This window comes from Dromiciops gliroides, chromosome 1 (genome assembly GCF_019393635.1).
Source record: "Dromiciops gliroides isolate mDroGli1 chromosome 1, mDroGli1.pri, whole genome shotgun sequence".
In the NCBI taxonomy this organism is placed as follows: Eukaryota; Metazoa; Chordata; class Mammalia; order Microbiotheria; family Microbiotheriidae; genus Dromiciops; species Dromiciops gliroides.
In genome coordinates, this window is record NC_057861.1 from 510,106,637 (window position 1) to 510,119,238 (window position 12,602).

General features: G+C 37.4%; 1 protein-coding gene across 1 annotated transcript in view; it reads left to right on the plus strand.

The window, feature by feature from the left end:
• DMXL1 (Dmx like 1) overlaps nt 1-12,602 on the plus strand; it is a 162,586-nt gene that overhangs the window by 103,256 nt on the left and 46,728 nt on the right. Inside the window, 2 exon segments of the mRNA XM_043985159.1 lie at nt 7,517-7,602; nt 8,589-8,790. Coding sequence (XP_043841094.1) covers nt 7,517-7,602; nt 8,589-8,790 — 288 coding nt within the window.

The following is a 12,602-nucleotide window of genomic DNA, read 5'->3' on the forward strand; positions in this document are numbered from 1 at the left end:
TTGTCCATGGCTTCGGACACTCAGCCTCTGATGCCTGGGATTCTTACAGTAGGGATCAATCCTGTTAGACATCCAACAGAGAAGCTTGTGGTTAAAGAATTATGATTCATGAAGGTCTTAGAACTAAGTGAATTCCATCACCAAAGGCATTTGGACACCAATGGCTAATGCTGAGTACCAGTGTTTAGCTATACATTATTAGTTTGTGGTTATGCCTTTTTCAAGTAAGTAGCAATTGTTCTTACCTAGAGACCTTTCAGGGTATTGTCATTTAACACCATTGGGCTCAATTAACCACAGTGGCTCTATCTCCAGGCTTATTTCAAAGTACTTCCCATCATGCACAGAATCACAGAATCTTAGGAACATTAAAGGCCATCTAGTACAACCTGTACCTGACCAAGAACTCATAGGAGGGGGAACCTACTGAGGCAATGCAGGATTTTTTCCTTTCACCAAGTTTGCTCATTTGCAGCTTACCATTGCTCTTTAGTTCTCTCCTATGTGGCTAAGCAGAACAAATCTGTTCCTTCTTCCTTATGATAGATAGTCTTCTCTCCTTGAGGACCATATTCACACTGTATGTGGCGGCTTTCAATGTTCTAATCAAGCAAGATTATTCACTGCCCCTTTATTTCATCCTGTCTTTTTACATACATATATACACACATACATACATACCTTCCCATATTAAATAGACTAGCCCTACTTAACCTGCTTGTTGAAACCATTTCTTTCTTTCAGGGCTATCTGTGCCACTTATTTCAGGAGGCATTCTCTGATCTCCCTCAGCTAGAAGTGATCCCTCCCATTTTAAATTTCTTGTTGGTACTATATGGAACTCTTCTATGTATATACTATTATTAGTGTGCATGTCTATTACTACGTATAGGATTCAATTCATCTAGTATTAATTAAGTATCTAATATAGACTGTAGTATTCTTTGCTAAGGCACAGGGTGAGATACAAAGATCAGGTGAGATATTACCGGCTTCCATGGAACTCAGGATTATAAAAATGTATTATGAAGCTTTAATGTTTAAGGTACCATATGCAAAGTCCTGGGTTGTCAAGGGAGGGGTTCAGTCAGTAGTAGTGTAGCAGGAGAATATAATTTTGATTTACAAATAATTACAATTGAAAATACATTCCTGAGTGCACAACCATATTATAGAATGTTAGAAAACAACACATTGGGGAAAATCCACTTAAGTATAAATGTTCAGGAAAAGGAAAAAGCCATTGGTATAGACAGAAAAGAAACTCTTGGAAGTAAAACAATCAGGAGAGTGTTAGTACCTTTAAAGAGAGGTGGTTAGCAGGTAAAATACTTCACAGAGGTAAAGAACTATGCCTGAGGAGCTAAGGGGACAGCCAAGGCAATTTGAGTTTATTGACCTTTGAGTGGGTAATTTTTAGTAGAGAAAAGGAGAAGGGAGCCAGATTTCAAGGAATGAATGGCTATTGAACATATGGAAACATTTATATTCCTTTTTCAAGAAGTCTGGCAGTAAAAGATATGGACTTTGGGGTGGGATTAGGGAGGGGAGAGAGAGAGAGAGAGAGAGAGAGAGAGAGAGAGAGAGAGAGAGAGAGAGAGAGACACACACACACACACAGCTGAGATCCATAAATTCTAAATAAATACAAGCTCTGCTGTGGCTGGAAGAGGAGTGATCAGACTTATTAAGATTGTTTAGGGGGTAGCTAGGTGGTACAGTGGATGGAGCACCAGCCCTGGATTCAGGAGGACCTGAGTTCAAATCCGTTCTCAGACACTTGACACTTACTAGCTGTATGACCCTGGGCAAGTCACTAAACTCCTATTGCCCGCCCCCCCCCCCCAAAAAAAAGATTGTTTAGACCCAAGGGCAAAATAAGAATATATCACCTAAATGGGGCGGAAAGGTTGAGCAAAAGGTTTTTATTGTTTGTTTGTTTTGAGGATTGTGGAGTTCCGAATATGTTTATAAGCAGAAAATTGAAGAACCACTGGCTAAGGAGAGATTAAAAACGCATGACATAAAGGAGATTACTATAGGAATCAGAGATACTAGGTTCTGGGGGGGTAAAAACAAAGATGACCATGTCTTCTGAATTTATAGTTTTTATGCTTTAATCTTTATTACCTAATAAGGGAGACAGTATAAATTATATATATTCACAGATACACACACACACAGCAAGGGGAAGGAACTAGCTGTTGGGGGAACCAGGAAAGGCATCTTGCAGAAGATAGGACTTGAACTGAATCTTCAAAAAGGTAGAGAGCAGTAGGGAGAAAACATTCCAAGCAGGGAGGACAGCCAGTAAAATGTAGAGAAATGGGAGATGGCATGTCCATGTCATGCAAGTAATAGCAAATAGGCCAGTGTGGTTGAATCATAGAATGTGTATGTGTTAGGAGAAAAGGGATAAAGAATAAGAAGAACTTTATATACTAAACAGAGAACTGGGAGGTAATAGGGAGCCATTGGAGTTTATTGAGGGCTAATGGGAGTTGAGGTGAGATGGTCGGTCCTACACTTTAGAAAAATCACTTTGGCAGATGAATGGAGGATGAATTTGAGTGGGGATTTGAGGCTATTGCAATGGTCCAAGAGAAAGTTGAGAGCCTGAACCAGGACATAGTTAGGAGTCATAGGGAGTAGGAAAAGATGGAACAAAAAGAGTATAATCAGATAAAGGAGGTTTTGAACATTGCTATAGAACACTAGGGGGTGACGTCAAGGTCATTATGATCACCTGTGTACTTCAAGTGGGACAACACAGTAGGTCATAGGAATTTACTAAAATAATGGCTTTAGGGCATTTGTATGTTGAGGTCCTCTAATTTTGTAATAAGAATTGAAGAAGAGAGAATAACTTAGGTAAAACGAGGATTATAATTTTCAACATGGCTTATTGTAATGATCCAATGAGATAATACATTTGATGTACTTTGTAAATTGATTTATAAAGTCAGAATTTATTTTATTTCCCTATGTATGTTGAAAATCAGTAGTATATTTGCCCAACTAAAATACCAGTGACATATATGAAAGCATAATTTAATCACCCAACAAGAATTTATTAAACCAGGTCTTGTGCTGGGTACTGGGATGCAAAGAGAAAAATAGCCTTTGTGCTCAGTGAACTTACATAGAGGGGAATGCTCCTAGGTTCTTAAACTACTCTTTTTCTTTGACTCCTCATTCGATGAAACTTCTTTACAGAATTACCAATGATCTCTCTTAATTGAAAATCTGATCATCTTTTCTCTGTTTTTGTCTTTATTGATGTTTCTGTAGCATTTGACCCCATTGACCATCCTTCTCTCCTCTCTTGGTTGTCCTCAGATTGCTTTTCCTTAATTTTCTTACTACCTTTCCAACTATTCTTCAGGTTCCTTCATCGTCCAGATCACATGACCTAAGTTTGGGTTGGCTTCAAGGTTCTGTCTTGGGCCTTCTTTTCTCTGCATACTTTCTCACTTGATGACTTCATCACCCCTGTGGTTTTTTTTAATTTTCTCTCTATGCAGATCCATAAACGCATCCCTATTTTTTCTCCTAAGCTCCAGTTTTGTTTCCAGTGATGTGCTGGTAACTGTTTAACACCCAGCTTCTCCCCTTGCCCCCAATGTACAAATGGCACACTTCATTAAGATTGTAGAGTCAACAACAAAACAAGCTGACTCTAGTACACCCTTGCCTACATCACAATTGCTTTTTGGATATCTTAAACTGGATGTCTTGTAAACATCTCAAACTTAATGTGTCCAAAACAAAATTCATTACTTTTATCCTGCAGATCCATTCTTCTTCTTAATTTCTGTTTTTTTTTTTTTTTTTTTTCCTGGAGGGCAATGAGGGTTAAGTGACTTGCCCAGGGTCACACAGCTAGTAACTGTCAAGTGCCTGAGGCTGGATTTGAACTCAGGTACTCCTGAATCCAAGGCCACCGCTTTATCCACTGTGCCACCTAGCTGCCCCTCTCTGTTTTTCTTAAGAGCACTACCACCCTCGTCATCCAGAGTCTCAAGCTTGGCTTTATAAGTTACTTTTCATTTTCTCTCTTATCCCATGCATACACTAAGTTGTCAAATCTTGTCATTTCTACCTCCACAACATCTTTCACATTTATTCCCCTCTCCCTATTCACACAACCACACCCCTGACTTCTCCCTCCTTGCCCCTCCTTCCCAGTTCAAGGCCTTATCACCTACCAGCTGGACTATGCTTCTTTCAGCATATGCTTCTTGTATCTCAAGTCTTTCCTCTCTCTGATTCATCCTTTACAGCTAATAAAGTGATATTCCTAAAACATAGGTCTAATCGAGTCACTCCTTATTCAATTCCAGTGCTTCCCTATTTTCTCCATGATAATAGTTGTATTATTCCATCACTATCTCATTCTTTTTAAATGTCTATATTTTATCTAAGCTTTATAATTCCATAATTATTAGTATAATTTTACACATATAGTTAATAAATAAGCACATGTATATTGGAGTTACATCAGCAGTGTTTTTTTAATCAGGCATGCTATCAAAAAATTTTGGAGGCCACTAGACTAGATGAGCTCTATGTCCCTTCCAGCTCAAAAATTTAGGATCTGTGACCATAGATCATAGAATCATCGAAAGAGGGTTGATTTTTTGGGGGGTGTTTTTTTTTTTTTAGTTTGGGGGTTTTTTGCCCACAATAACCAATGAAATAAACAAAAATATAAAGCAACTATTATTCTTATGTGGCTGTCTTTTGCAGTGATAAGTGGCACAGTGTTGGAGATGAGGGCAAAAGGTCTAAGAATCCCACAGTTCTTAGACCCACAAGGAAAGGACATGGCCAGAAATTGCAAAGGATAGGAAGTCTATGAAGGGATTCAGATCTGCACCAGTGGAAGGAGTACTCACACCAGTGATAAGAGAGATCCATCCATAGACCTTGAGAACAGCTGATCAGTCTAACATACAGGTTTTTAACCTGGTATCTGAGAAGTCTGAGAATTGTTTTTTTCATATTTTGATGACTATTTTGATATAACTGTTTTGCTTTGTAATCCTATGTATATTTTTAAATCCATTTAAACATTCTGAGAAGGGGTCCATAGGCCTGACCATCCTGAGTCTCAGTCTATGACACAAAAAGTTAAGAAATCCTATTCTAATAAATCTATTTTTACATGTCTTCATTAAATGCCTACCATGTGTGATACACAGGACACAGGCAAACAAAGGCAAAATAAAAACAAAATAGTCCTTGCCCTTGAGATCACAAGACATTGATCACTTATCCTTTTATTTCTATACTAAAAAGATTTTTGGTCTTTCTTTTTTTGGAATCTATTTTGCCTTATTAATGATTCCCATTGCCTTCTATGAATTCTCAGCAAAATTTCTTTGTAAAATAAATACACTCAGTGTGATAACCAAACATGAACATGATATAAGAATCTAAGTGGCATAGTGACCAGAATGCTAAATTTATACTGGAGGAACTTGGTTTCAAAATCTAACCCTATCACTTACTGCCTGTATGATCTTTAACTCCTTTAACTGTTCTGAAGAAACTCTTGTTGGTTGTTATCTATAAAATGAGGTGGTTGACGTGGATAAAGTTTCCTTCTGGTTCTCAATCTATAATTCTATGATCAATTCTTGCCTTATGCCCTTTAGTTGAGTCATTTAACTACGCCTCCTAGGTCACAAAACTGAAATGAAATTAAGTCATATGGGTAACTAGTTGCATTGAATGTTAACATGGACATTTTGATTTAAAGTCAGCCTTACATAATAAGGAAAAACAAGCATTTTTTTGTTATAAAATTGTTGAGTATACCAACTATCAAAATTTTACATTTTAAAAGCTGTCTTACAAAAAGTCTTAAAAAGCAATAAGGATTAAGACATATTACAACTATAGGATTGAAAAGGTTAAACATAGATAAAAAAACCTTAGATTCATATTTGACAATAATTAGAATTGCTATGGCTTATTTGAACCTCGGGGATATATTTTTAGTGATTACTAAGAAATGATTGGGATTGTGGATCCAGTGAGACATAGAAGGAGAACTGGAACAATGTAGTGTCATAAAAGCCAAGGAAAGAAAACAAGAAAGCCTTATATACATATATCTTATAGTGGGAGCTGGCCCCCACATATACTGATGGAGGAGACAGAGGACCCTTCCTGATGATGCTTAGCATTTTGAGAGGAACAGTATATCATTTTCAAGGAATAGTCTAAAATGACGTGTAAAATGACATGGTTGGACTAAATGATCTCTGAAGTCCTTTTCAACCCTAGTCTGTGAACCTAAGCTTTTCTTTTCTACAGTAGAAAATTTTTCTGAGTGCAAGTCAAAAAACTCATTTCATAATCTGTGCCCTGCTAAAATCATTTTGATATAAGATATCTAGATGAAGTCCACAATAGTGTGACCTAAAGCTGCTTTTGTGGGTTGAGCAAAGAATGTCTTGTTCTCTTCTTGATTTATAGGTTTATAACAAATACCTACCACTATGTGAACTTCAATATTCTGTTTCTTTTACTTATATCCACATTATTTTCCTCTAATGTACAAATATAACTGATGTGCAGAGTGTTTTTTAACAATATTTATATTTCCAGAAACATTTAATCTTTCTAATCCAACACTATAATAATGAGTGATATTTTATTTTGTTAGTATTATGACCTTCAGCATCAGCCTCTAACTACTTTGGCTTATTTCCTTTTCTTCTTCCTTTTAAATACAAATATTTTATAAGATAACCAAGTATTTTCCATTTGATTTTTTGTTTTTGTTTTTGTTTTTGTTTTGTTTTTTTGTGGGGCAGTTGGGGTTAAGTGACTTGCCCAGGGTCACACAGCTAGTAAGTGTTAAGTGTCTGAGGCCAGATTTGAACTCAGGTCCCCCTGAATCCAGGGCCGGTGCTCTATCCACTGTGCTTCCTAGCTGCCCCCCATTTGATTTTTTATTATTTGTAACTTTGTTTTCCTTGGGAAAAAAAGATTTTTTTTGGTCCAGAAATTGTGATTGAACTGATTTAGGGAATTTATGGTAAGGAAATTCCCACTAATAATGCAGATCATTGACTGTTCTACAGTTTATATAGTCTTGGGAGCTGCCAAACCTACTTAGAGATTAAATGATTTTCTCATTGTCACACAGCCTCTGTGTCAGAGACAGGATTCAAATACAGATATTCTTGTAGTCTTGTCTCCAAGGATGGTTCTCTCCCTACTATGCAATGCTGCCTCTCTCATTCTCTCCTAGTTAACATACTTCTAGTTAATTTATTCTCATCAAACATAGTTTATAACCAATTCTTTTTGCTGCCAAAGAAATTCAACCTTTATAGGAAAGGTTAAAAACAAGATAGAGGAGAACAGATTAAGACTGAAATGATAATGTGTTAGAAAGAGCAAAGTGGCAGGCACTGTTTTAAGTAAAAGGAGAAAACATTATTAATATCCTCTAAAATTATAAATAAATGTATAAATAATTCACTGGTGTTATTTCTAGTTGGTCACTGATGCGATTGGCTATGGTGCAGTTGGTGCTTCATAATTTGAAGACTTTCTATCCATTGGCTGGTCATGATCTCTCAGGTAATAAATACTTTAATAGCCATAATTATCCTTACTTGAACTGATTAGATCCCTTCTGCTGAACAGACTAATAGCTTTTCAAATCCATCTTAGCAAACTTTTTAACCATTTAATAAATATTTCAGAAATTTTTGTTTCTATTCTTGTATGAGTAATTATATTGAGCCCTATTTAATTTACAGAAACATTAAATCCTTGCTATATACAAAACACTCTGCAAAGTACTAGGAGAGATGCAGAAATAATTTAGAGATGGAATCTGGAGTTTATAGTGTAGGAGGGAGAACCAACTTATACAAAAATAACATAGCTCATGAAAAGTACACAAGCACAAATACAGTATTACTCAAAGTCCAAGGAAGGAAAGATCATTTTTCACTAGAGAATTTGTTTTAGAGAAGGTAGAAGGAAGAACACATTTTGGGAGAAATATGAGAGTTGAATCCTAGTCATGTACTTTATGAGTTGTCAGAAAGATGTCCAAATAGCTAGACAGTGAGCATTGGAAAATGTAAACATAGAGCTAAAGATGAAGGTATGTCTGGAGATAAAGATTTAGAGTTATTTGTGTAGAGCCATTCGTTAGTCAAAATTGTGAGAGTAGAAAGCATAAATACAATAAATTTGAAAGTATAAGTATGACCAAAATCAGAATCTTGGGAACCACAAGTGAAAGAGACAGAGGTATTAGGGAGGAAAACCAGTAAAGGGACCACAGAGGACAGAGTGAAAAAAGATGATAATTTACTGATAAGTCATAATTTTATTTGATCTGCTTCCTTTACTATTGGCTGTCCATGATGTGATCCTAGATTATCTTTTTGTAGTTTTTTAAGATATTTAACTATTTTTTGGATACTATAAATATCAAAGATAAACATTTTAAAACTCTTTGATTTTTGCAAAGAACATGTATTAATGTCAGAAAGCCCTTTTTGGAATTGAAGGATTAAAGAGTAAATAGAGCTACTTTGTTTTCTATTTAGAGCTTCCAGTTAGCTCACCACTATGTCATGCAGTTTTAAAGGCTCTTCAGTGCTGGGAGCAAGTCCTCCTCCGAAGACTTGAAATACATGGTGGGCCACCTCAAAATTATATTTCAATTCATACCTCTGAGGATAGTTTGTCAGCAGGTCCTGCAATTCTTCGCCACAAAGCTTTGCTTGAACCTACAAACACCCCTTTCAAGTACGTATTTTTATAAATATTATCTTGGTTTCTATAAGAATTTTATAGTTGATCATTGTCCAATAAAATGATTGAAGTTCTCCTCTATGCATTTGAAGCTACTTTGGTAAGTAACTGGATATCTATATATAACAAGCCTTTTTTTTGTGGGGCGGGAAGCAATGAGGGTTAAGTGACTTGCCCAGGGTCACACAGCTAAGTAAGTGTCAAAGTGTCTGAGGCTGGATTTGAACTCAGGCCCTCCTGAATCCAGGACTGGTGCTTTATCCACTGTGCCACCTAGCTGCCCCAACAATGCTTTTGAAGAGAAAATGTCTGTGGATTACTCATGCAATAAGAAGAAAGATTTTCTTTGTGTCTGCCATGTCTGATTTTTCTTCCATTCCATTTTGTGGTCTAAAACTACTGAATTCCTGGTATGACTACGTGTTCATTTTATTTGTTTAATTTGTCCAAAAATAAATATTTTTGGACTACTAGGTGACAGGGGGTAAAGCACTGCTCTTGGAGTTAGGAAACCTGAGTTCATTATCTAATTGCAGGCACTAGCTGTGTAACCTTGGGAAAATCACTTACCCCTGTTTGCCTCAGTGTCCTCATCTGTAAAATGAGCTGGAGAAGGAAATGGCAAGCCATTCCAATAACTTAACCAAGAAAACCCCAAATGGGGTCATGAAGAGCCAGGTATGATTGAAAATGACTGAATAACAAGAATATTTTCATTGTCCCTTGAGTTTGATACATATATGATATTAAGGATGCATATTTTTATTCTTTAATAGCTTAAATATAATATAGTTTAAACAGTTCCAGAATACAGTTAGTGCTTTCAAATATTTTCCATCAATTTCTGGTGCCAAGATGGCAGAGTGAGGAAGGGACCCACTGGCGCTCTCCTAAATTTCCCCTTCAAACCAATAGAAAACAATTTCTGAATTGTTCCAGGAACAGGGAAGCAGTTTACCAGTTCAGCAGGAAAAAGTTTCTCTTACCTGGGTAGGAGGGAAGAAGGTTCCCGAGCAGCAGCTGCAGCTTCTGGACTCACAGCAGGGAGACTGAAGTAGGTCTCCAAGCTTGGGGCAATCCACCAGTGAGGTTCCACAATCCTGCAAACCAGCAGCCCCCTAGGCAAGTGAGCAGCCTGGGCAGCATAGCAGGGACCCTTGCTAGCCATCCCACCCCCAGTGTAGACCACCAGGGAGGACTTGACCCCATAGCTGACCAGTAGTGAAGCTCCACCCAAAGCTAAGCAACAGCAAGTTCCTGCCCCTGGGGTCTACCAACCCAGAGACTTTTTCCATAGCAAATCAGCAGCAGTGGGTTTCACCCTCAGGGCAGATCTGCAGCAAAATTGCTCCTTAAGGGCCTGCTAGCAGAATAACTCTGTTACCTTAGCCATAGCAACAAAGCAGCAGGCTCCCCCCCAAGCAGATTTGTAACAGAATTACGCCTCTAGGGCATGCTAACAGATCAGCAATAAGATCCCTCCTCCAGGGCCAGCCACCAGAAAGACTCTTTTAAGTATAGCCAGCCCACACCCAGGGGAGGCCAAAAGGGAGGACCAAACCTTGGATACCAGTCAGATAGGAAGCTTGCTCTAAAGAGAAAGCAAGCAGTTAAGCCCTGAAGCCCAGTGAAAGCCACCAGTATGATTCAGAGCCTCAGTATAAAAATCTGGGGCAGTGCAATGGCCAGAGCCCAACTCATAAAAATACCAAGTCACAAAAAAAGGCATAAAAAAAAGCTTGACTGTAGAAAGTTACTATGTTTATAAGGAAGATCAAGGCATAAAGTTAGAGAGGGACAATAGTAACAAAATGGCTACAGGTGAAGCTTCAAAGAAAAATGCAAATTTGTCTCAGGCTCAAAAAGAATTCTTGGAAGAGCTTAAAAAGGCCTTTAAAGACATGTATGAACTGCTGTATAGTGAAGTGAACAGAACCAAGAGAGCATTGTACACAAAGACAGCAATGTTGTTTGAACTGTGAATGACTTAACTGTTCTCAGCAGTACAGTGATTCAAGACAATCTCAAAAGACTAATGATGAAACATACCATCCATCTCCAAAGAAAGAACTGATATTGATTGAACACAGACTGAAGCATTTTATTTTTCACGTTTTCATTTTTTCCTTTTATTCAAGTTTTCCTGTACAAAATGACTAATGTTTTATTATTTTACATAATTGCACATGTATAACCCATATCTGATTGTTTACCACCTCAGAGAGGGTTATGGGGAGGGAGGGAAGGAGAGATAAAAGTTGGGACTCAAAACTATAAATAAATGTGTTTATTTAAAAAATAAATAAAAGCTTAAAAGCTGTAGTAGCAGACATGATCTCAGATAAAACAAAACAAAAATAGATCTTATTAAAAGATCGGGGGCAGCTAGGTGGTGTAGTGGATAAAGCACTGGCCTTGGATTCAGGAGTACCGGAGTTCAAATCCAGCCTCAGACACATGACACTTAACTAGCTGTGTGACCCTGGGCAAGTCACTTAACCCTCATTGCCCTGCAAAAATAAAAATTTAAAAAAAAAAAAAGATCACCTGGGGAACTACTTTTGTTAAAGGTACCACAGACAATGAAGTAATATTAATACTAAACATATGCACCAAATTGTGTAGCATGCAAATTCTTTTTTTTGTTGTTTTTTTGTTTTGTTTTGTGGGTCAATGAGGGTTAAGTGACTTGCCCAGGGTCACACAGCTAGTGTCAAGTGTCTGAGGCTTGTGAGATTTAAAATTGGATACAAAAGCATTAAACTCCCCATTAACCTTTCCATTATTTATCTCCCAGACCAGTAATTTCACTTACTGAAGCCTCTGATCTTTAGTTAGAGCTTTTATTGTTTGGGAATTACAAGGTGATATTGATTAGAGAGATAGGAAAGTAGAAATACAAACAAATAGTCTTAGATCTACTAAACTTAGTCTATATTCCGTATAGAACTCACCAAAAACCCAAGGCCACCTCTGAGGTTGAGAACCGCGTCAAGTATGCGTTGTTACGGAGAACCGGGCTGAGTGGAACCTGAGTCAGCATCTGTGTGTGCAGAGCAAGCCAGCGGGCGAGGAGAGCGAAAAAGAGACCTCACTTCCGTTCTCTCCTTGCCTTTTAAGCTCGCACCCCGGAAGCGGAGTGCTTAGCAGACACACAGGCAGCTCATCACGGTCTCCTTCCCAAAAGGGTGGTCCTTCAAAAACTGGCGTCCTAACCTACTGTTAAAAGCTTTCACTTTTTACCACAGGCTGGATTTGAACTCAGGTCCTCCTGAATCCCAGGCCAGTGCTTTATCTACTGCACCACCTAGCTGCCCCTCATGCAGATTCTTAAAGGAAAAGTTAAATGAATTAAAGGAGGAAATAGTAAAACTATACTGGTAAGGGACCTCAACTTTCCCAAATAAACAAGAAGTTAAGGAGGTGAAGAGAATTTTAGAAGAGTTAGATATGTTAGACTTCTAGAGAAAATTGAATAGAAAGGAATATATTATTTTCTCAGAAGTACAGGGTACCTACACAAAAATTTACCATGTATTAGAACAAAACCTCACAACTAAATGTAGAAAAGCTGACATATTAAATATATCCATTCAGATCATAATATAATAAAAATTGCATTCAATAAAGGAACATTGAAACAGATTAACAATTAATTGGAAGCTTAATAATCTAAACCTAAAAAAGAGTAGGACAAACAACAAATCATAAAAACAATTTCATTTAAAGAGAATGATAATGCGATAACATATACAAATTTATGGATTGCAGTAAAAGCAGTACTTGGGAAAATTTCTATCTTAAAA